The 25610-nt window shown below is 41.0% G+C and overlaps 1 protein-coding gene across 8 annotated transcripts in view; it reads left to right on the plus strand.

Annotated features, from left to right (window-relative positions):
* Positions 1 to 25610, plus strand: part of PLXNB2 (plexin B2) — a 255716-nt gene that overhangs the window by 165399 nt on the left and 64707 nt on the right. For all 8 annotated transcript variants that reach the window (XM_082769643.1, XM_082769638.1, XM_082769645.1 and 5 more), the window contains 6 exons: positions 13120 to 14230; positions 15910 to 16092; positions 17086 to 17208; positions 21044 to 21144; positions 23295 to 23421; positions 25232 to 25382. In XM_082769643.1, coding sequence (XP_082625769.1) covers positions 13120 to 14230; positions 15910 to 16092; positions 17086 to 17208; positions 21044 to 21144; positions 23295 to 23421; positions 25232 to 25382 — 1796 coding nt within the window. The remainder of the gene's footprint in view (positions 1 to 13119; positions 14231 to 15909; positions 16093 to 17085; positions 17209 to 21043; positions 21145 to 23294; positions 23422 to 25231; positions 25383 to 25610) is intronic.

A 25610-nucleotide genomic window follows, 5' to 3' on the forward strand; every position in this document is an offset into this window, starting at 1 on the left:
GAGGCTCAGAACATACAGAATTGAATAGTTGGAAGGGATCTACAGAGAGCATCAAGCCCAACTGCATGACCACTTCAGGGCTGACCAAAAGGTACAGCACATTATGGAGGGCATTAGCCAAATGCTTCTTGAACACTGACAGGCACAGGGCATCAGCCACCTCTCTGGTAAGCCTGTCCCAGTGTTTGAGCACCCTCGTGGCTAAGAATTTTTTCCTGATGCCCAGTCTGAACCTCCCCCAGTGCAGCTTTGCACCATTCCCACTCATCCCATTTGGTTACCAGGGAGCAGAGCCTGGCACCTCCATCTCTATTTCCCCTCCTCAGAAAGTTTAATATATATTAAACATTTTAATTCTTTATATTTATATTTAATATATTAAACATTTTAATTCTGACTGTCGTTCAGCTGCTTTGCAGGGAAATGCAGGTTCTCCTTTCAGTGTCATTGTGCTTTGGGGGCATATTTGCTATTATCCATGCACATTGGTGCCATAAACTTTGTGTCTTAATGTAGCCCTATAAATTTCCAGTTTATTTGCTTTCAAACAGTTTCAAACGGAGAAGTGTTTATGCACGGTGATCATGTCTAAAGAATTTCCTAGGTGGATGTTCTCCATTAGAAAGTGTGCAGGCTATGTTTGAAATTAGAGTTTATCTACTGTACACAATTTCTAAAAACGTTGAGTAGCCACTGTAAATTCCAATTTGAAATACATATATGCAGACGTACCCCGAGTACAAAGCAAACATTGTGAAATAGGCTTGGATTAGACCTTTTAACCACATCACTGAGTAATGTAAAAGAAACATTTAGCCTAAGAGCTCAGAAGATGCATGACAAAAGCTGCCCAAAAGAAGTCTTCGGAGATTGCCTGAGTAATTAGGCACATGGGATGAAACTGGTCGTGCAGGTAGGAGGATTTACACTTCTCTCTGTTTGCCTCATATACTGTAGCTGGCCCTTATTGGCTCTACTAAATCAAGTGTCCAAATATGCTTACCAGTGAGAAGAAAAATGTTCCTGCCAGCCATTGAGCAGGCACTCACTGTGGCCTCTCTGTCAGGCAACAAAGATGCAGAAAAAACTCATCGTATTACAGCTGGAACTGAAACGTGCTCAGCACCAGCAGAGGCTAAAACCCTCGGGAGTGGATGGCCTCAGCCTCACATGGAGCCTTGTCCCCACGGACACACAGATCTTTACATCACGTCTGTGGGAAGCCATTAACATGGGTTGAGACCTCTTTTCTTTTTGATCATATTGAGCATCTCATGGGGCATATCTTTGCCTTTGTTCAAATATAAAATGCAGCTATGGACAGGAAGTGGGATCTCCATAGATGGGGCTGCACACGAGGCAAATGCTCCGCACAGCTTGTTCTGTGGTTCGTCTGGTCAGAAAGCGTTAACAGTTTGCATGGCGTTACTTGTGGGTTTGCATCCTTTATCATGTGTTTTTTCATAGGGAGCATTCATTTGAGCAGTAGGTTAAAGACACACTGTGCTGCCAGAAGCAGGAAAAATGCCACTCCTTCATTTGACCATGGTTAGCCCAGCTCATCCATCAAGGATAGGGAGAGTTTAGAGTTACCAACGTTTAGGAAGAGTTAGGTCTCTAATGTTAGGAAACCAAAACCAGATGTTTTATTTACAGTGCAGTTTATGCTCTTTTTTCTCCCCTTCCCCCCCCCCTCCCCCCCCCTTTTTTTTTTTTTTTGAAGATATGTTTCTGGGTCTTGCAGTTGCTTGAGTTTAAAATGCAATTTGGGAATGGCTTGATTTTAAAATCAGCAGGGAGATAGAGATAAATAAATCCCCCAAACCACGGGCTGTTATTGGTAGGAGTGGAAGGGCTGGTTTGCTTGTCTGTTGCTTTTTACATCCATGCAGCCAAAATTACATCCTGTGAACTTTAGAAACAAGGCTTGTGGTTCAAAACGCCTTTAAAGAGACAGGATAAAATTGTAAATCTGGGACTAGTAATTATGGGGACAAATTCTGGGAGTTAGGCCTAGAGTCTTTTTCAGGGCGGAGAAGAAAAAAAACCTACATGCACTTACTGCACAGCAGCTTTTCCAAGGAAAAAAATTGCACCCTGCAGAGGGGAATCTGATGCACAATTTGAGCATCACCTAAATGCTGCTAGAGCCCCCAGCATGGGGATTTGCTGACCCTAGCATGGAAAGCTCACCATAGGGATAAATTTCTCCTGCTTGGACACTATTAAATTGCAGGTCCAGCTGGGGTGGGTGCTGAGCCCCTCCAAGCAAAGGGGCTGGGTTTATTTGCATCTGCCCCATGCACACACAACAGAGCTGCCGTGCAGAGGCAATAGTTTTGTGTTCAGCATGGCTGAGGACCGGTAATCTTACAAGAAGAACCTCTGTTTTGGAAGGGTTAAGCAGGGATCAGTGTGAAATGGTTGGTAATACATTTTCATCACACATTGTATCATGCTACTTTTTTTGAAATAAAGTGCTCCTGGAGATGAAATCATGTCGGACAATTCTGAAGCTAGGAAAACCACATTTTTATGACTGTGTTATGCATCCATAAAAAGGAGATTTTATAATGGTATTGCTGACAGGCCATTAAATAGACAGGCATAGGTAGGTGCTGCTGTCAGGTCCGTGCAAGATACTGGTTAACTGGCTATATAAATTTAGAGCGAAATGTAATGAATAGAAACATGGAAGAAGTACGCGCGGTGTCTGTCTGGGCAGATGGGATCCATGCAAGCTGGTGCTGTTCTGTTAGACCCAGGGATGCTCCAGTCACTTATCTGAGCCTCCTTTGTTTAAAAAAGAAAGGGGGAAAAAAAAAAAAGAGGTAGGAAAAGGTAAGGTAAATACAAGTTGAAACGCTGCAATTCTCTTTTGTCTTTTCTCGCCTGCGGCAGCAGACAACCAATACAGATAAATAAGAGCAATCAAATGCGACTTGGATGCACCCAGCCTGCTCTCTATTTGTAAGCATCAGGTACTTAACCCTTTATACTGCACGTGGTATTTATTTTAGCACATTCGATTTCTTGCAAACCCTCTGCCTTGTGAATTCCTTTTCAGTCGTCTTCCCACTATGCTAAAAGCCTCTCCAAATATTTGCCATGTGCCCTTTCTTGCTGCACTTCAAATCCGCTTCTCCGAGTGGTTTGTGCCCTGTCTCCTCCCCAGGCTGGAGTGAAGGCTCAATGTGTAAAATCAGTAGGTGTCGTGAAGTTAAGTGCTTCTTGCTCCATTCTTCTTCCCTCTGTTTGAAAAAGCACAAGGAGGGAAACAGAAAATGGAGTTGAGAAACAAAAGGGATGTTCCCAAGTAAGGTTGGAAAAGAGAGAGAAAGTCAATGAGGCAGTGGAGATGTCTGAGCTCCCCATCGAGGTCTGAAAATCACCTGAAGTTCTTGTTCTTTTTTCTTTTTTTTTCTCTTCTTTTTCTTCTGCCTCCTGCTTTGTCATCAGAGACTTTCCACACAAGTATTCGAGCTGTAGTGGCAGCAGCAACCATAGGGGAGGAAAACTTGGAGGCTGTTCCTGAGAAGAAAAGAAAAAGGTGGGGGGAGGAGGAGCTGTAAGAAGATGTGAAAAGATGTTTAAGGGAAGAGAAATAAAAGAGCTTTTTAAAAACTGACATGAACGTTAATTTGGAGGGCAGAGAAGAAAAACTTCAATCTCAGAGTAATCAAAATGAGCAACACCACTATGGATATACAAATGGCCCAAATGAAAGTTTAAAGAATTGAGAGAAAGACGAACCAGACAAAACCCTGCGATTTATCTCCAGCAGCAGAAGCGAGGAAAAGCCTCCATTCCTCAGCTGTGTGTTTCTTGGCTCCTAATAAACTTTCTATTTCGAGAATGTCACCCATCCTCCTCTGCTTGTCTCTCTTCATGGCTTGCGCTATCAGCCGCCTGAGCGTGATGTACGTCGCTGTGCTCCGCTCGGCGTGGCTCACAGCTTCCAGCTCTCGCAGAGGGTCTGGCCCACCTGCCAGAATTCCCTGGATAAATCCCTGGCATGGCCAGAAAGCTGCATTAAAATGAAGAGTGTGGAAAGCTGTTCCACCCATGTGGGAAAACAAAATCACAAGAAGCAGAAGGATGTGGAAGTACAGCGAGAGCAAGGATCGTGCAGCCATCACTGTCAAGGGAGAAGAGGGGTTAGGGGAAAGGACTTGGTTGCGTAGGGCTTAGGAACTGACCTGCCATATTTGCATTTCTCGGGCCTCATTTGCGCAAGTTATAGGGAAAGTAAAACTTTGCACATGCCAGCAACGTCGGCCTTTCAATTTGATTTGTGTGTGTGCCAGATTAATGGTTAATTACGAGGGAGAACTGGTTCTGGCAAGGAAGGAGCCGGAATAGTTTGGGTTTGTTTCCACATGGTCATGCTCAGATTCCCCCGTGCTGGAAAAAAATCCGCCTCCTTTCTTGTTTCTTCCAGGGGAAGTCCGAAACCAGTCCTCGAAGATGACCTTAGCACTGAAAACAAGCAGTCCGTTGTTGTAGCAGGGAGCTGGTGACACAGAGTCCTTTTACTATCAGTATAAATGCATTTTTCTCCTTGAGCCATAATACCCTTAGTGCAGGGAAAGGCAGCGAATTAAAGCTACCCCAGCTCTGTGGTGTTTCCTTCCCATGCTCTAGGCTCTCTATCATTTTCTGCTGCTTCCTCAGATAAAAGAGAACAAAAAGTTTTCCCAAGTTGCAGGAGGGCTCTGAGATAACACAGTGCTGGCATGGAGCTGGAGCTGGCACTGGTGGCTGCATGGTGCAGTCCCCGGCTCATGTCCTGCTTCTCTGACTACCCTGCTCAGTGATTGCTGTAGGATGCTGCTAGCCCTGCAAGCTCAGGCAACTCAGCTGCTGTGGGTATTTACACCTAGGTTTGTCTCTTGCCAGCATCAGGGAGAATATAAGTGCCTGTAAGCATCTTTGGAAGGGTTCAGAGGGGCTTTGTGGTCCTGTGCTGACTGCAGACTGCATAAGGCAGTTCTGGGCATCACCGGGCTTAGTGCACAATGAGGTTCGAAGAAAATAAGATAAAAACTTAAAAAGTTTTACTGGTGGGAGACCTCGCAGTTTAAAAACAAACAAGCAAACAACAAAAAGCACACCAAGAAGCAGGTCAAAGAGGGGCTTCTGTGGGTTCAGATTCCTGCCGAGTCAGCTGCTTGCTATTAACCACGTCACTCGGCTGCTTTTCTTGCAGATCAACTGCATCTTTGTAAAACGGAGAAAGCGAGGCCTCATTAAAATGGGTGCTTCATTTCTACTGAGAAAACACAAAAAGAAAAAGATAGAGGGATGAATACAGAAGCCCAAACTGCAAGGGAGGTGTGGTCCGAGAAGGCCAGTGTCTGCAGCGCCATGTAGCCTGTTGCAGCATCCTCCTTTTCCTTGCATGCTCCCGACTACATCCATGGGACTGGAATTACATATATAGAATAATAATATTACATACATACATATACATATATACAATCATAGGATTTGAGGTGATTAGAGGATTTGAGGTGACAACATAAACACTTTTCTGTGTAATAAAAAATACAGCAATGAAAATTAGGATTTGAAGAGATCTTTCTGGCATGAGCTACCTCAGACTATTTCATACTCAGTAACTGCTGGTAGCTAATGCTACAGAAGATCTTTCCACAGTGGCTTTTCTCACTGTTGTTTTTTTTTTTTTTTAAGCTACTTGATACTGTGAACTTTTGAAGATCCTTTCACTTAGAGAATTTTTAATTCTTATAAGCAGCCAAAAATGCAAAAAAAAACAACCAAACAGACAACAAAAACATAAAATAACACCTTAGACTATGGCAGAATCCATGGTAGAAAAGGTTTTCAAAATCCAAATGCTGTTTAGGTCTGGCTGTAATAAGCCAGGGAATTCATTAGAGTTCAGCTTGGTGTAGCAGAGCTCTGCTTCTAAGAGTTCGTATAAATCTGCAAACTGTTTCTGGTTTTTTGATTGTTTGTTTGTTTGATTACCTGCTGATGTTGCAGAGACAGCACATTATTGGAATTTCTTGAGTTGGATTGCAAAATATGTAAGTATGCATTTTCTCAGTCTCATTAGCTGTTCTTAATGCTCTTTTGAGTGACTCCTAGCTGAAAAATTAAGGCTCTCATTCCTCCTGCTCCCTCTCGCTCTGACTTTGGGTCTGGATCAGAATATTAAATGCTTTGGAGTTCAGGTGTGTGTGGATGAAAGGTTTCGATTCAGACTACTAACAGAGTTATTAATTTAGCTTGAAGCTAATGACATAATTATTAATGCAAGTTTTGAATTCGCTAGCTATTTGTCTTGTGTAAATGTTTGACTCAACTCTTGGTGTCAAGTTTCTGCAGAGCCTGTGAGAGTCCTTGGTGGGGAGATGCTCTCCTTGTGATACAGGACCTACCATGTTGTGTTCCACAGCTGTTCATTAATGCTAAAATTGCAATGCCTTGAGAAACCTTTTCCATGTTGGAACAGGAAGATGTGGAAAGAGGGAGCTCACTGGTTTGCTGACTCATTTGTATATGGCAGTGCTATTTACTGAAGTTACCAGAGATGTTATATTTAATTCCTTTTTTCTCCCCTGTTTAATTCCCTTGTTCTCCCCTTGGAGACCATGAGACACAAGGCAGGGGATGCGTTTGGAGATCTTTGGTAGTATGGCTGGAGGTACAGACTTTCAAACTCATCTTCTGACTTCACAAGAAACTTTGAGTGGGATGACCTTGTAGGTCAATGTCAAGAGAAGTCCTTAAAATTCAATGTGGGCAGCCTTGTATATGTCAAACTGCTCCATCCCATCAAAACTGTCCCTTTACCCTTGAGTTCCCAGCTGGCCAGGCTGTGGGATGCCTCACAATATCCCCTTAGCTCCATGGTCTCTCTCAGGAGTGAGTTATCTGAGCTCTTTTTGCAAGAGGCACTGCCGATACCCCCGGTCTTCTGAAAGATGAGAGTCTGCAGAGCGATAAAAGGATCTTCCTCTCCATGCCCCTTTCCCAGGGGCATCATCCTGTGCACACTCTCCTGTTTTCTCAGTCACTGATGTCTTACTCTGAATCTGCTGGTACGAGTGATAAATTTACTCCTCTGTGGGTCCCAAAGTACAGCACGTTCCTGCCCAGCCAGACGAAGCCATGGTACAGGTGGCACTGTAAGATCACATCTGCCTTCCTTTTGTTTTACCCAGCAATCGCAGCAAAACACCTGCAGAATGCACAAAGCTCGAGGCTGTAATTTTCATTATTTCCTTTACAAGTCTGTAATTTGCAACAGGCCTTATAAAAGAAGACCCTTATCAATATAACTATCATACATATTAAAATAAAGCTTATACTATTGAAATTTACTCAAAAAAAATGAGGTTTTGCCTTGTCTAGCATTCTTTTGTCTTCCACATAAGGAATAAAATCTGTATCATAAGTATTTGTGTTTTTTGCCACTTTTCCAGTTTCACCAGGTGGGATGGTTTGTCCCATACAAGGATGCTCTGTATGTTAGCAGTTTGTTTTGAGAAGCAGTGAGAGAGAAAGAAAATGAATCCTTTTATATCTAAGCATTACAGGCTATCGCAACTTTTAATGAAACAGATGTTGGTTTGGTTTTCCATTCTCCGCGAAGTGATCTCCCACAGGTCGCCAACCCGTGGGTCCCATCTGCTAGCAGCCGACCGTCAGCAGTGAAGGATGGCCACCCATCACAACAATCGCTCTTCTCGGTGGTTCTACAAAAGCAGTCCTGGACTTATGCCATAGTCTATAAAAGAAGTTCTCTCTCCAGAGCCTTTCCAGCATGTTGCCTTGCTCTTAGGAAATGTGTTTGAATCCTGCAGGGTGTTTTTTCCAGGTGATTCCTTTTCTGAACTAGTGAGCTACATCTTTGATTGGCTTTGGGAAACAGTAACAAAAGTTGTAGCTGTGGGGGAGGATGCTCACATTTACCTAGAGTTCTCATAAAATCAGAAGCTTTGAAATCCTAACCGAAAGCCCATTCATCCCCCATCCACACATTCTGCAATTTCTGTTCTGATTTTTTTTTTCAGCTTAAGAATGAAAGCTGAATTATTTTTGTCTTGTGGAAAACCTGTCTGAGGCTAAAGGCAAAGTTAATTAAATGAGGGAGAAGAGAAATTTATTTTCATTCCTCTTCTCTTTTCTCAAAATCTCTAAGCCACTTGAGTGCATACTTTGGATTTTTATCTTTTTATGTTGCAGTTTTGGGGTCTTTTTCTCTCTGATTAGGGGAAAGCTTGCAGAGGGAACCACAGTTCTCAGCATCGCTTACTTGAAAAACCCATCACATCAGTTTTGCATGCTAATCTGTTGGCAGAAGCATGTCTCTAGACCCAGCATTACAAGAAAACTTCATTTGGGCTAGATGAGATACCAGAGTTAATTCAGGATAGTACAGTTAGCAAGGAACAACTCTGCAAAAACACACAGAAGCTAAACCAGTGAGATTATTCCTTCACTAGAAGACTTTCTTACCTGTTGTTTTGGGAAATATCATTTGCTTTAGTTGTCAGTTTTTCCAATTTTAGCCAAAACCTGGTATTCTTTCACTTCAACTGAAATAAATGTAAGAAATGAAATTAAACATTAAAGTTATACTGAAGGCAGAAAAGAGGTAACAGGATGGCTGAAAAGTTGCAGGTTCAGGTATACTGGTGCAGTAGAGGAGGGAAACAACCACCACGTGTAGGTCTGTGTACCACTAATGCTAATCCTTAAAGGTATTTAGGAGAGCTGTGTGAAGTCAATTTGAAACTCTCTTTGTGCTTGTGGATTATGGATGCTCTTTACTTTCTTCATGCCTTTTGAGGAATTGACTGTTAACTTAAGGTCTTGCTTGAGTAGAAAGACATAAAAGTTACATGCACTTAAATTAAAATTGATCTAGCTAGGAATGGGGCAGAGCGCTGGTAGCTGTGTCGTTCCTACACGGTGTCACTTCACAGCACTTTTCGTGTATGAAGTGTTCTCTCAGGTGCTTTGTGTTTCCTGCACACCACTTCTGGAGTTTCATATTCCTTGTAAACCGCATGATTGTGCTTGTTTTCAGTGGGTTTCTTCTAAAGTGCTCAGTTGCTGACATCCCATTTTCCCTCTCACCAAATAATGCTTTCACCTCTTGAGTCCTGAGTGGCTGTGCAGGGGCTAGATGTTACCGACACGTTCTTTTTAATTACAATAAACCTTCTATAATATTTTTTCTACTGCCATTTATTACTACCATTTCATAGAAATCACTTTCAGTTGTCTGTAAAGGGTGTGAATCAGAAGTATGTATTTCAAGATGGGGGAAGGGTGGGGAAGACATTGATGAAAAGGGGAGAAATCCCAAAAGGAAATGATTTTGCAATTCAAGTAATCTTGATGGCAGAGTGGTAAAGATTATGTTAGTGATATCATAGGGGGTGGGGAGCACGAAGCACGATGGAGGCAGGACTTTGAGAGTGAAAGCAATGATGTGATCAGCGGCTCTGTTGGGCTTCTTTTATCCTGATTCTGCGAAGTGCTTAAAAGTAAGTGCAAACTTTGGTCAGAGGATGTATACCAGGCTGTGACAGGATCAGGGTATGACTTTGAGTATACTGTATGAGGCCGTGTGTAATTAAAGTTACGTAAATAATCCCTTGGAAATACGTTTGCCACGCTGAATGTCTCAGATTCCATGCTCCAGCTTGGCTTTCTTACTCATTTTACCTTGTGCTGCCTTGACTTGTTCATTGAAAACAGAAGCTTTTCCCAGCAGGAACTGTTCCTAGGTACATTTCCACAGCAGCTAACTCATAAGGCATCTGCGTTAAGGGCAGCCCTGGCCATGGCAGGCATCCTCCTGCTGCCGCTTCCCACCACCTGAGGTTAACAGCAGGTGAGAGAAAGCAGCATTCATTGTGCTTCCCCAAGTCTGGGATTTTAGAAGCAAACAGGGATTGAGTTCCGGATCTTTCCCGTAGCTTATTTAATTTTGGTTTTCTGTTCCCTCTGATGAAGGGAGGGGAAAAAATGGAACCCGTGCAGACTGTGAAGGACTGTTGCCTTGCGTGCAGGTCTGAGATAATCTCGTTGTGTTTGACGTGACACCAGGGTGACAGGGAGTGAATGCCAAAAAAAAAAAAAAAAAAAAAGGCAGAATTAATGGAGAATGCATGTAGTTAAGGCAGAATTAATGGAGAATGCATGTAGTTCTGAATAATTTAAGCTGAAATTTTGATTTTAGTGCCTTATAGGATTTGTTTGCTGGGTGTTGCAGAAGATATTTTCTTCTAATATTTTTAATGGGATTTAAATGTCATTGACCTAGGTGGAGATCCTAATGAAGATCATTAATTTCTTGATGATATTCGCTCTGTAGTCCCAAATGAAATTGGAATGGTCTTCTGCTGGCTAGTGGCTGGAATTTGATTAGTAAGAGCCTGTCCTTGTCATTCATATTTTAAATTTGAAGTAAACAAGACAGAAAATAGTAGGGAAGAAGTGTTAGCCATTTTTGTACAGGGAGATGAATTACTCCTAGAAGTATCTCTCTCTCTCTCTCTCTCTCTCTCTCTCTCTCTCCTCTTTTTTTTTCTTTTTTTTTTTTTTTCTTTTTTGCCTTTGTTCTCCTTTTAGGACAAAGGCAAGTACACTGCAAGTGCTGCCTCTGTATCATTAGATGGGTGCCATGAGTGGACAAAACATGGCAGAAGGGAGAGATCCAGATTAATGACTGCTGTTAAACAATCCATTTGTAATAACTGCATTACAATTCAGTACCTGCAGTACAATTAGAATTAAAGAGATGCATTCTGCTCTTTCGTTACATTTTTTTAATCCGCTGAAATACATAGACATGAGGGTGAACCAAGCCCAGAATTTAAGGTACAGTAAATTACTATCCATTCATTTGAGGCATATTTTATAAGCAGAGCTATTTATGGCTTTTTGATTGTGATCAGTGATGACAATAATTACCTTGTGGGAAAAACATGAACAAATGAATCTGATTATTTTTTTTCACTTGATCCTTGCACAATAGATAGTGGAATGATAAAATTGTTGTGAAACAACATTGACGCAGTGTGTCAAGCTGTTTTTTTTATTATTATTATTTCATTGCAGATAAATGTCAGCGACAATGTTTGAAACTAGATGACATGCATCATGACATACCATTTAGCTGTGGAGATATAAGCTGGGGCCAAAGTTTGTTTGGAAAATTGAGGTCCTTGGGAGCAGTAAGAAATAGGAGTTTCTTACAAATAATAGCAGAATTAATTCTGTGTTCCTTAGAGCAGGTCTAAGGTTGTTGCAGAGAAGTCCAAGACTTCATTACCTTGCAAGGCGTGTGCTGAAGTCTGCATGTCTGAAGAACGGTGTATAATTCATAGGCTTTTCCTGGTCACTGTCATATGAGGTCAACCTATCATTAGAAGTTGGACTTGTGCTGTTGGTAATGTGCCGGCTCTTCTTTGACCCCTTTTTGCAGTTAACTATTCAGTCTGGTATGCGATAAGAGCTCTAGCAAAGTAAGATTGAAGTTAGCCTGTTATTTTGTCATTGTTATTATCCTGAGCTACATTTAGTAGGTTTTGGGGTGTTGGAAGTGAGAAGCACTCTACCCTTAGAAAAGCTGATCTCACCATTACATGCACGTTTTCTTCATAGAGAAGCAAAATGCAGTCAGTGCCGGAAGGCAGGATGGCTTGTGATGCCAGGGTGGTTTGGGGACCTGGCAGATGCCTTGTTCTCAAAACAAAAGTTCCTCCCTCCCTGCTCAGACATTTGCAGCCCAGTTATTTATGATTAACATCCCACTACGGTCTGTTGCTGCTGCCAAAACAGAAGTTGTAGCTGCCACAGGAGGGTGGTTCCTTCATTGTTATTTTTATTGGTGTTTTTTTTTTCCTCTCAGTTCCTTGTTTTGGCATTTTCGGCTATTTTCCTCCTCCTAGCAGACTTTACCCTGCTCGGTTATTTTTTTTTTTAATGTTTCTCTTCGCTTTTGTGGGGTTTTATTTTTTTCAGGTCTATTCACAGTTCCAGATATTTTCAGATTTAACTTTAGATTCCATGTAATTTTACAGGTTCCTTCCTCATCAGGCGATGGTGTCTCATGACTTACTTTGAAAATAAACATACTGTGGATTATACTTGTTTTTCAATATTTCCTCCAAATGCTATTTATCTTTCCCCAAAAACATCTGTGTCCAAGCCTTCTGTTTTACACTCTCAGAATGAAACACTTGCAGAAAACATAGAAAAAACGTTCAGTACTTAGGAAGCCAGTTTGGACTTGCCTCCTTGTTTAGCTCTTGAGGTTAAAATTAGGCCCCTTCTCACAAGTCTCAGAAAGTCCTCGTCTAATTGCAAACATCCAGGCAGTCTTCTTTGGAAGTAGAAATTGGGAGATGGATGTAGATGGGATACACACACACATGAAAGTATCTTAAGCATTTCAAACTCTAAGTGATGTTCTTAAGACAGATTTAAAGCCATTAAGTTGCAGTGTTAAAGTGAATTGAAGTTTTGGACTGTAATGTATACTAGCAATCAAAGGCAGTGTTGCATATGAAGGGCTGTACCAACTTCCAGCTTTACACTGGTGAAGGATTAGTGTAACACCTTCTCAAAGAGCATCAACAGACGGATCCAGACTTACTTGTAGTCAGTGGAAGGACTTTTTCCTTCATCAGGAAAGTCCTGCAACACCAAATGTCTCAGCTTCTTGTATGTGATGTCTTCCACTCTACCTGAAACACATCCAGCTTATTTTTAAAAACTCAGTAATCAACAATACTCACATTATGAAATGGGAAAGCACTATCACTTCTTGGCATGTTGTTTCAAATTGTCTATTGACCTCATTGTGTTTTAGCAGAAAATTGATTATCTAATTGGCTGTATGATAATCACTTAGACATCTGACCTTATTTCATCCTTCCCCAACATACTAAATTGCTAGGCAATTAGCAAGATTTGAGGCTTTCCATAATCTTTATGACGTCTACACATGCATAAGGATGAGTGTATTTGTCGAAATCAATAAAGAAAAAAACCTTCACATTGCTGAATTTCATGTAAACTTTATTTTTCAGTTGTAATGTTTTTTTTTCTTTTCTTTTCCTTTTTTAGGTATTACATAGAAATGGCTTTATGGATTTGGACTCTGAGCATTTTGAGCTGCTTTTGCACCACCTTATCCAGAAATGAGGAACTGAAATTTTTTCAGAGTACCACAGAGCTAAATCACCTAACAGTGGACAATGAGACTGGGATAGTCTATTTGGGAGTGGTAAATGCTCTGTATCAGCTCACAGAAAAACTGATTAAAATTAATCAAGTAGAAACAGGTCCAAGAAAGGACAACAAAAAGTGCACACCTCCCATTGATGAAAATCAATGTAAAGAAGCAGTACTGACTGACAATTACAACAAATTATTGTTGCTGGATAAGGCAGATAAAACAATTGTGGTGTGTGGAAGCCTTTTTAAGGGAATTTGTGCCATCAGGGATTTAGAAGATATTTCCAATGTTAAGTATTATGTGGACAGTAGTGGGGAGAAGTCCTTTGTAGCAAGCAACGATGAGAACGTATCAACGGTGGGATTGATCACTTCCTTGAACAATGACCGAGTGCTGTTTGTTGGGAAGGGGAATGGACCAAATGACAATGGGATAATAATTAGCACTCGGCAGCTCTACAGCAGAGATGGGAAAGACATTTTTGAGATGTATACAGACTCTGCAGCTGTTAAGTCAGCATATCACTCATCAAGCACACAACAATTCGTCACAGTCTTTGAGGATAAAAATTATGTTTATTTTATTTTTAATCAACAAGAGAAACAGCCTGTCAATAACCGCACACTAATTGCACGTCTGTGCAAAGATGATGCCCACTATTACTCCTATTTTGAAATGGATTTGGGTTGCAAAGATGATGACGGTGCCTACGATCACTGTCATGCTGCTTACGTCACTAGCCCAGGAGAAGAGCTGGCAGAGAGCATGGCTCAGCAAAGACAAACTACGGATTCTCCCTCAGATGACAAAGTTCTTGTTGCACTCTTCAGCAAAGTAAACAAAGATAACGGCTCTCCAAAATCTGCCATGTGTGTGTTTTCTTTGAGGCACATCAATGACAAAATGGAGAAGAACCGGAATGATTGCTACACTAATAAGAATACCAGCATGTTTTACAAACTCTTTGCAGTAGAAAACCCGTGTGGATCACATGGACTGGTAATATCAGCATCAATGTTGGAATCTGTGATAGGAATAGTGGAAATTATATAACTGTGTTTTTTAAGTGGCTTTGAGTTAAAGTCTAATGAGATCAAATGACTGAAAACTCAATAGCTGGATTCACTACAGAAATGGAATGTGGTTGGGGTTGTTGTGGAACAAGTCAAGCAAGAAGTGGCAAGATAGTTATAATTTGGAGTCTTTTAAAAAAGAGATGATGTCTTCTAATAGATGAATATTATTTGGTTTCATGAATGCATTTATTTCTAAATGTTCCTTCTGGTATGGAAATTACTGAATCATATGCAGTGATTTGTTATGCCCATGATCAGCTTCCAGATTGGCAATTTGGTCACAGCCAACGTATCTATAATGTTTTTAAATAGCATTATTAATCCTGTAAGTGATATCTGGAGCTCAATATTGTTTCTTACTTGGATATGAATTTTCAGATAATTGGAAATATGCATTTTTCTTATATTTAGGTGGTTTTCATATGTTTCTCTGGCTCAGACTACACTGATAGCATGATGGCCACCTTCCATTTCTTTTCATGGCTTGTCATTACCTTGGATATGAGGGTTGTGGAGGGCACTGTTACACCTCTCAAGATACTGATCTTCATTTTATGACTATGACTTTTAGAGGCAATTTTTCAGCATCTCAGTTGACTTTATGATATATTTGCCCATACCACTGAACCTGTTTCTAAGCCCCACTTGTGCATGCCATTTGTTACTGCAGCCAACCCTAAAGTGGGTTGAGGGATTGAATCACCTTAAAAATAATGCAGCTAACTCTTAGAAAGATGTCTTAATTCCCCAGCCTTACACACTTAAGTAAGCAGTTGCTTGAGCACAGCCTAAGAAGTGGTGTGCTACAGCCCAGGGGTAGGAGTGAACAGCTGAAGGGATGGGGCATGGGAATACTGGGTCAGTACTGGTATTGACCCAGAAGCCTTCATCTCATGAAACCACACCCCCTTCCACATAGTAAACCTCTAACACTGATAAGAAACCAAACCAACACTTTTTGCCTCGAAATTCCAGTATTTCTCACTGCAGTACCCTGCACCTGAGGTGGGCATCAAATATAGAAATTGTGAATGTGACAAGTGTCCCTGGCTTCCAGCAAAAAGGAGTTGTGAATTTCTGGTCAGAAAGACAGTCTCGTTACCAAATGTAGCAGCAAAGGCAAGGTGTGGATGAACTTCCTTCTGGTAGATCTTCCTGCAGTTTGGGATTGAAGCATATCGAAAAGGGAATGTGTTGAAAGTTCATGAAATGGTTGCCGGTGGGCTGCTTTTCCATGGAGAACAGGAAATTAAAAAAAAACAAAACAGCATAAAAACAGTCTTCCAAACAAAATCAGTCAACCTGATCTATATGACATGCTAATTAAACAAAGTGGTTACTTTTTAATCTGTGCTTCTACAATGAAAGAGAAACAAAAAAAAATTCTCCCTCCATGTCTCCTGGAAAGCAAAAGCATTGAAGCGGTTTGCAATTAGCAGGCTGCTTGTTGGCTTGGGTAAAATGGCCAGGCAATCCATTTCTCTTTCTGCTCTTCTATGTCTGAGGGGTATTATATTGTGGTAATAGGGTTGCACTTCATTCTTAGCTAGGAATTAGTGATCTGAATGTTTAACATCCTTCTGTATTGCTATTCCTTATTAGAATGCAAGCAAAAATTTCCCCTGTGGCTCTGAACACTTACCGTACCTTTTGGGAAGTAAAAATGGTGTTGTAGAGAAGCCGGTGTTACAAAAAGAAGGGATGAATCTCACGGCTGTTACTGTGACTGTGGAGAATGGGCACACCGTGGCGTTTCTGGGAACTTCAGATGGAAAAATTCTTAAGGTAACAAATCTGATTAAAAAAATTAGAGCGTGTTGAAAAGGTTGCAAATTGTACTGATAGCATGCTTATGCTCTAAAAGTAAATGTGATTTATAAGATCAAGTATCAGGAGCAAATTCTCTTGGCACTTGATATTTTTACTTTCAATGAGAAAAAAAAAAGAAAAAAAAAAAAAAAGTCATTTCTTGCATACCTCCACTTTCCAACACAGTTGGAATTAGCATTGCATGGATAACGCTTCTCCCAAAGGTTTAGGTATCTACTTGGAGCCCTATATTCATAGCCTTAGGTAATCTAACAGCTGTTCTGGCCTTATCTCTGTTCAAGCCCATGGTAGTTTAAGAGCAACTTTTCATTTTACAATCATTCTGGCCATTCAGTGAATAGAATATAGATCATAGAATCACAGAATGGTTTGGGTTGGAAGGGACCTTAAAGTCCACCTGGTTCAACCCCTCTGCTATGGGCATGGACACCTCCCACCAGACCAGGTTGCCCAAAGAGACGATATAAAGCTAAAGTTGGAGCTCTGGTAGATCCTGACTGTGGGGCTTGTAGTTCAAAGGTCTCTGTGTCTGCAGAGTTAAAATATCAGGACTGTTACACCATGCATGTCATTTTGTTGAAGGGAAGTGATGGTCGTGTGCCGCTCTGCGGTTTGTAATTTGAACCTGATACAATTGGTTATTGTAAGGGAGGTCAGCAAATTTGAACGCTTTCAAGTGCAGAGGCTCCAAGTCAAGAATTTTAATTTTACAGCACTCAAATAAATCAGTATTTCCAAAAAAATCAATGCAAATATTAGCTATTGTGAGCAGTGAGCAATTTCTTTTCCATTACTTTTCTGCTGTACTTGCTGCTTTTGATGCTAAATACTTCAAATTGAAATGTTTTCTCTGATATGAATTTGTGAACTTGAGTAAACACAGCATTTTCGATAATGATAATTGAAAAAAGAGCAACCTTTACCACCTTTCTTTCTTCCATGAAACAGGTGTTCCTGTCATCCACTGCAACTGAGTACAGCTCTCTTACTATTGAACTAAATAAACCCATAAAGAATGACCTGGTTCTTGACAAAACCCAAGAAAATCTATATGTGATGACTACAGACAAGGTAATGTAGCACTCTCTTTTTAAGGACCAGGTTGAGCTTAACTTTCTCTTGACTTTACCTGATATTGGAACGTTTCTCTCTCGTTCCTGGAAACCACCCTAAGTCAGTGGGGCTGCCCCTGCTCCATGTTTGTGTGTGCACCTTTACAGGCAGAAGGAAAACAGAATATTACGAGTAACTGAAAACGCAGCTGGGGATGGGAGGTGGATGAAAACAGAAGGTGAAGGGATGTTCTCCTTTTACCAGCTTCAGCCTCCCTTTGCTTTGTGCTCCCTCCAGCAGAGGTGAACAGGAGGTATATAGATGGTTGTAAAGCTAAGCAAAGAGGGGTCCTTCATCTTTTTAGTGTTGCCAGTTCTTCTGGCATCAAGGTAGGTCTCTCCAAAAATGAAGACCTTCCTCAAGTCCAGGCTGATGAGCTTAATTGTTTGACTGTTACTTGGAGAGTGGTTTTATCCTTAATGCTTTAATGATTGGGAATGGGAGGTGAGTTCTGCTCTGAAGCTCTCCCACAGGGTCTGGAAGAAGGATGAAGTTGTGATGTTTGGCAACAGAACATTGCAGGGTCAAGCAGCTGCATGTCAGGGAGGATGCTCAAGCTGCCATCGGGCCTTTGCAAGAGCATTTCAGGATTTGGGATGCTGGTGGCTGACGTAATAGCATTCACACATCTGTAAAGCTGCCAAGGGTTTTCATGAGTCTTGCTGTCAAAAACTAAGAAGCAATGGAAAGAATTACAGTGTTGGGAAACACCCTTGTATGCTGGTGCAGCAGGAAAGGTCAGGCTGTGCTCTGAAAGGAACAGGCAGTCTCTTCTCAGTTCCCCTTCTCTCAGCTGGCACAATGGAGACTTGTAAAGGAAAAAGGAAAGCAAAAAGGAAAGGAGGAGAAGAGAAAGATGCCAGACTTCTGGCTGTAACCTGCTCCTGACACTTCCCTCTGCGGTCACTGGAGCTGCCAGGCTCACACACATGGACCAGCAGTTCTCTGAGATGGCGTGGGTGACAGACAGACTGCCACCATTTGCAGCACCAACAGGGACACTGGGTGGGCACGGGAAACAGGCCAGTCCCAGTAGCAAGGAGAGAACGATGATGACTGTGACAGTGGAGTACTAGGGAAGATGGTGAGGGAAGCGTGTTCTCTTCCTGTTTCATAAAATATTAATATAAATTTCTGCAGTGTTAATGCTGCATTCTAGCTGAAGGATTTCAGGCTGGAAGCTCCGTTGGAAAACATGCCAGATAAGTGACTGATAAAACATTTAGCAGTGTACAGTGTGTGAGAGAGGTTACTGCACTTTTTTTTTTTTGTGGTAGTTGGTACTTCTAATTTGGCTTCTGCTCAAATTTGGAACAGAACTCCAAGCCTCAAAATTGTCTGTGCGAGGCCAGGCAGCCTGGCACCCTGCGTGGCAGGATGATGGCTTGTTGCTTCAAAGCCCTGAGGTCCCCACCAGGCTATGCCATGGGCAGCACAAAGATGGGGGCAACCTTGAAGCAAAACGAGTTTTCTGGTGATAGTCTGCATGAAACGGAGCATTTAGGAAAGTCCCTCATAATTCTGTCTCTGTAAGATGTTTAAATTCAGAAAGCAGAAAATTTCTGCCAAAGAAGGTATTTCAGTTTAATTTTTTTTCCAAGCAGCTCCCATAGGCACATCCATTTCTAAATAATGGGAATAATAGTTTTCTTTTACAAAACCTGTTCAGCTTAAATATGAATAGCTAAAGTTGGGAGCTCTGTCACGGCATTACATTACTGTCATCTCCAGGAGTTAATTACAATGAGCAGTCCCACCCACTTTTAGAGCCAGATAGATGAAAGGAGAATGGAGGCCTTCGTTGCTGGAAGAAATGAAGTGACAGCAGCGAGAAGAATAAATGCTGAAATACACACTGCTGTTTTCAGAACAGCTACGAGTTAAGGGAAGGGATGCACCAGAACCCTGTCCTTAGAGTTCTTTAGAAGAAGATAAACACTGAAGGGCACAATAGCTGCACTGATCTGCTTCCTTAATACTGACCTGCCGGACAGATGCAGCACTTGCCTCACAAGTGATGTTGTGATGGGTGATAACGTGAAGCAGCCTTCAAAGAGGAATCAGATGGAGAGAAAATATGGGGAGGTTAAGAATCGTAGTGAGAAGTCAGAGCTTGCTTTCCTGTTTCACTTCTCCTCCAGCATCGATAGCAGTGGGTAGCTTGGAACAGATGCCTTCAGAAGTCAACCCACTCCTCCCAGAGCTGGGGCAGGCATCACGAAGAGCCCCTTGAAGCTGGGAAGGACCACACCACCCTTGCCATGCTCACATTAGCTCATTAAAATAAACAGAAGTGATAGGATCTCAAATTCTTTCTGATATGTCCCATATCAGGAGTAAAACTGAAGCCTGTGACAGCCACCATTCTCACCGGCTTCTCTGCTTGCTTTAGCTTTTACCACTCTCCCTGGCTAAGACCTACTATTAGAAAATCTCTAAAATGAGTTTCTCTGCATTTTGAAGATGACCGTAAGCCGAGCTGCTATTTAAAATCCATTCAGTTTACATAAAACTTGCAGAGACGGCAAGGGGCTTGTTACTGCCTGCCAGAATTATGAAACAAACACTTTGTCATAAAAAAGCCATTCACTGGATATTAAGTTACTCACAAGAGTGGTGTTGGTTGGTGAAGCGGTGTGCCAGTAGATCAACTCCGGTTACATAGCAACCTGAAAAGTACTAAAAAGATAAGCTTAAGTAGTAGTAAATGCATGAAAACTACCAAATGTTGACATTTTCCTTAACTGAGTCAGGCTGAACTCTCTTAATGTGAAAGAAGGCCAAATTCAGACTTTCAAAGTAGCTTTGTAGCTGCCAGTAGTAGGTTTAAATGAGAGGATTAAGTAGAAGAAACAAAGCTTACATCTTCTAGTAAGCTTTCTGCAGTCTTCATAAATGAAGTATAGCCACTGACAGTGCTGGGAAGAGGTATGTCCCCTTGCCCTCTTGCACAATTCAGCAGCACAATTAAAAGGGATGATAATGTGCCAGCTCATTTTTCTGGGCACCAAAGAAAGACCAAATTGTTTATTCTCACCCCCCGAGGAAATCAAAACCAGAAGCCGTGTATTTACTGGGGGACTGAGACCTGACGATGCTGCTTCCTGACATAATTATTTCCATTTTCTGTTGTAAATCTATTGCATGGCAGAAGGGTTATGCGTGGAAAAGTGCCGTAACCCTGAGCACCCGGGCTCTCTGAGGCTTTCAAACTTTCTGAAATGCCTTCTGGCTAAAAGTGCCACTTACAGTTACATTTCCAAATGATTTCATCATCATGCTAATGACAGAAAGGGGAGGATATTCTATTTAAAAATGATCTAGCCAGTATCAGGTTAGTCTTTAGAAGGTATATGTCCTGCTGTAGCAGTTTCTTGAATTGGAAGAGCTGCTCATGAAGTGTCTGTTCCACAGCAACTGCTGTCATGCAGGTTTCTAGAAGTACCTTAACCTGCAGGAGCTGAATAGTTCAGGTTTTTGAGACTTTCTCATTTTTCTTGGTTATGGCAATGACCTACGTTACTTTGAAGAGAGATTAGAGAATATTGGACTGAGAAAGAGAAGGAAAAGTGTGTAAATTTAAACTTCATTTAGTCATGATGGACGGGATAACCAGGCTCCATTTTTGTGTGCATTTTGTTAAAAATCAAACTGTGCTCTAATTATAGTAACACCAGATCAAGCCTTCCACTGGTACAGGCAACAACATTGTACAACCCTGTCCATAAGCTTTTCAGCCTCCATGTACCTTTCTTCAGATACGTTATGGTTTGTCTTGCTTTTGTCTCCCTAGGTGCATCTCCTTCCCGTACAAGACTGCTTCAAATACTCCGACTGCGAGAAGTGTATGCAGGCAAGGGACCCGTACTGTGGCTGGTGTGTGAGAGAGGGCAGGTGAGTCCTGCATGTGTTCTTCAGGCACAGGCAGTGGAGATGCTCAAAATGTGACCCATGCCTTGCATTACTGCTTTGCGTAGCAATTCCGTCTCTTTGTACTCAGCCTCATGGTCCTGATGGGGATTTAATTTTATCACACAGACATTGGTATCAATCTTCCATGCACACAAATAAGTCCCTGTTGACTTCTGCAGATTTCATTAGTTTGGGAAAATATATATGCTTCTGCTGGTACTGAAAATCATTATACATCTTGCAACTGCAAGTTTTATGACTCTCTGAACCATCCAGTTAAATATTTTCCCAGAAATTAGGAGTGCTCCCTATTTAAAATCCTAAAAATATAGCATATATTTTAAGTAAAGAAGGAAAACATAAAAAAGAGCATAAAAGAAAAAATTGCTAATGTCTGAAAATAAAGAATATAGATCAAATGCTGTTTTTATATAAATGTCAGCTACTGAGACATGTAGCTACATTGAGCTCTCACCTAATTGCAGGAGAACAGAAACTGGCATTTGGCTGACTTGTCTGTAGAGGTTATCTGAATTAATATTCAAACACATGTAAACTAGAAAAAATCTGGATGTCTCTTCTTTACACTGTGCATTGATTGGAGTGGCGAGAGGCAAGAGCGGTCTTACAGCTCTCCTTTTGACTACTAGGTTAATTAACCCCTTGGCATGAGCAGTTGGGAATTCATGATTCTAAGTACTTGCTGTTGGAACAAAGGGGCTATTTAATTATAGTATGCAGATGAATTTCAGACTTCGAGCTTCCTGCCTGAAAATGTGAACTATCATATTAAGTTACCTAACAGCCTGATGTGGAGCATAATGTAAAGCACTGCAAAGAAACTTATGCGTTACATACAGTTTTATACAATATACAGTACCTCTTCAAGCCTGGGCTTCAGCTTCAGTGGACGAAACCTGGGGATTTCAAATATACAACTCGAACTCCTCCTGGGCTACTGGGAGTTGAAGGCCGTGTCATATATCATACAAAAGGCAATTTTCCCTAGATTTCCCTTCAGGTTTCTGATATGACCGCTGACCTCAATAACTTGAAGTATTAATGATCTTTGAGAACAGGCAAACATGAATTTTTGCATTTGGTAGTATTTCTTCTAACAGAAAAAGAAAGAGAAGTGCATAATTCCTAGTGTTTTTCTTACCTGCACCAAGTTCTGTCTCGTGAAGGCATGCAGTGCTTAATTGTGTGTTTAGGGACACATTATATGAATGCAGACTTCGTATGTAAATGATATCCTTAGGGTAGGGCAGGCAGAACGGTGCAGCAACTGTGCTGTACTGAAGCCCCTGATGAGTTAATAGACTTGTGTTACAGCAGATAGAGATACTACAGAGTTTTCTCCCAAGCATTGCACAGGATGAAAAGAATATGTATGAGATCCCCCCGACCCTTTGTCGGTCTTTCAGTAGCCACATGTGCAGCTTCTGTCCTGCAGTATCTCTCCTTTCAATTCTTCCTGCAGGGGAGCTGGGAGAATCTCCCAGTACTTTTGCTGAGGCTGCACAGCCACTGTTGTCTTCCTGTAATGGTAAGAGTGCCCAGGCAGAAACAGATCTTAACTAGTGTCAGGAGTCAATAAAACCATTCACCAGGAGAACAGCATTTCCCCGTGCACCCCCAGCAATACTTCTCTGTTGCATTTCTACCCTCATGAGTCAGATGTCTTCTTACTGCTAACACACGGGTGTCATCCACTTAGCCTACAGAAAAAGCAGGCTGTGCCCACTCCTCCAGGAGTTTGTTATGTATTAAAATGAAGATTAATCAGCCTAGTTTCAGAAGATCAGGCAATGGCTCCATTCTCCTTTTGATGCTACATAAAATATGAGTGCATGTCTATAGGTTTGAGTTGTCTAATCCTAGGTGGTGTGCAACATATATGTAAGTTTCTTCATTTGCTTTTTACATCTCAAACCTGGTCAATACTTACTCCATCAATTATTCCTTCAAAAGTCCTCTGATAGCAACCTGAATAGTCAATATTAAAGAAAATTTCCAGTCATCTTATGTTGTAATTTTAGTCTTTCATCCCAGAATTGTTGCATTGTTCACAGAACTCAGAGTTCAGCTATGATACTGTTTTGCTTTCGTTTTTGTTCCTATTTTGTCAGGTGCACAAAGAGAGCAGACTGTGAAACAGCTGATAAGGAGAACCACTGGCTCTGGAGTCCAAGTGGCACATGCGTTACTATCATTAGTGCAGACCCTCGAAACATGAGTCGCAGAGCTCCTGCTATGGTATGACAGGAAAATGCTTTCCCTTCTTGTTCTTAAAACATGCTGATGTGACTACCAGACAAAGGAATATCTGCATTTCTTTATGCATGGTGGTGACAGGAACTATAAAGTGTTTTGGATATCTCAGCCTTTGGTGTTTTTCACACTGCTCTTCTTGTTGGTTGCAGTTCATGTTTTCTCGTAAGAAATGCTCTTTTCACCTTCTCTGTAAACCACAGTGCTGCATCAGTGTTGATGACAAAGCACTTAGAGTTAATATTATGAAAGTGTTGCACAATATTGTATAGCCCATAAAAGGTAATTGATAGGGGAAATTTCGTGCTGCCCTTGCATCCTCTTTCAGCTTACTTGAGCATAAACTTAAGTAAGTAGCAAAGTCATAAGATGTTTCTTTAAAATCAGCAGTGGAATTGCCTACACGGCAAAGTTTGCTTGCATATATGGAGGAGGTAAATTCAGCATGCAAGGCTGCTCTGCAGCAACAAAACTGAGCGTCTGGAGTGTGACCAAGGTGTCAGAGCTTGCTCTGACTCCAAATGGAGCATGCCAATGAAGACTGAGGACTTCCTGGTGGTGCTCAGCAAGTAAAATCAGGTTAATTTTGAGTAAAGTAACTAAATGACTTTTGATCCTTCTTAGTCAGAAAGAGATGTTAATTCAAATTAGTTTAATTTCATTCATAAATGATGTAAACAGCATTCTGTTAAGGCCATCTCTGTGTTGAATAAAAATGCTAGTAGAATGTAAATAGCCCACTTAAAATCCACGCCTCTTCTTAGTTCAGATCTTGTCAACTTGTGTTGACAAGTCTTTGGTGCCTCATATCAGAATATCAAGTAATATCAAAATATCTAAACAACAAAAACAAGCCCAACTTCAAATGAGCATCTGCATGCAACCTTCAATATTACCAGTGTCGCCTTCTTCTTGTGATTACTTTACTCACCAAAAAACATTGCAGCTCATGAGACAGTGGACCAATTTCAGTGGAAAAAGAATGATTACTATTTCTTTTCATACAAAATGGAAAAAGTTAAACTGTATAATAAACACACGAGAAATATCACATCAAAGAAGGCATCCAAAACTTCATTTTTTTCCTCTTCACTTGCTAAGTTTTCCCTTTCTTGGTTTTTGTTTGTTTGCTTGTTTGTTTTCTTTTAGTTTCTGACATGTACACTGTACTGATAATTTCCTTGAAAAAATTAAGATCTCACCATCACTCTCCCAGAAATTCTTTTTTGGTAGTAATGATAGATGTCAAGGTTTGTGGGGTTTTGGTGTTGTCTTTTTTCATGTACATTCAGTCTAGTGAAAGCCATTTTTCCACTCAGCCCTTTCAAACTCCAGCTTTTCCAGCCTATCCAGCCTTGGTTTCGTTGTTGACTAATAACACCTATGGTTAATGTAATTTTAATTAAGTTCTTCAAGTTTTAAGTGTTAACTGCTCTGTTTACTGTTGCTTAACATGGATGCTGTGTACAACAACAAAAAGCTGTGGGTGTATCTGTACAGATATTTTTGTCCTGATCTAGTCCACTGACAGGACAAGAGGTGTTTGTGACAGTTTAATTCAACATAGACCCATCTGGAAAAGTGGTAGAAAGATAAGAAGAAAAGATTAGTAGTTGGCAACAAATTAAAATTGAAAAGGAGAACAGTCATCTATGGTACTAGCCAAAATATCATCTTTGGTTGGGAAAAAAAAAAAAAAAAGAAAAAGCAACTGAAAACTCTCTGGCCATAAATCTTTACTGGGCATTGGTTAATTTCTTTCAAACATTTTACCTTTTTTATATATTGTTTGCAGGTGAAACTGACTGTGAGTCCACTGCCAGCTTTGAACAGTGATGACCAGCTTTTGTGTACATTTGGTGACACAACCCATCCTGCTCAATTAAATGAAGGGGTTATTATCTGTGGTCCACCTAAAGTAATTCCTCCAACTCCAGAAGGTCAAGGTAAAGAAATTTTGCTACCTGCCATTTATAATAAAAGGAAGGAACACAAACCCCTGTTTCTAGTGTGATGCTTTTATATGAACTGCATGCATATTTTTTTCTTCTTCCAGTCCTTTGCCTCAGATAGCCTATTGTTGATCTTTGTCCAGTCAAATATTAATTTGAAAAAAAAAAAAAGTTTTACTCAAACTTTTTGCTTTGGTGTTTTCACAAGTTGTGCCAATCTCC

The sequence above is a fragment of the Aythya marila genome (genome assembly GCF_965140915.1).
Source record: "Aythya marila genome assembly, chromosome: 1".
NCBI classification, from domain to species: Eukaryota; Metazoa; Chordata; class Aves; order Anseriformes; family Anatidae; genus Aythya; species Aythya marila.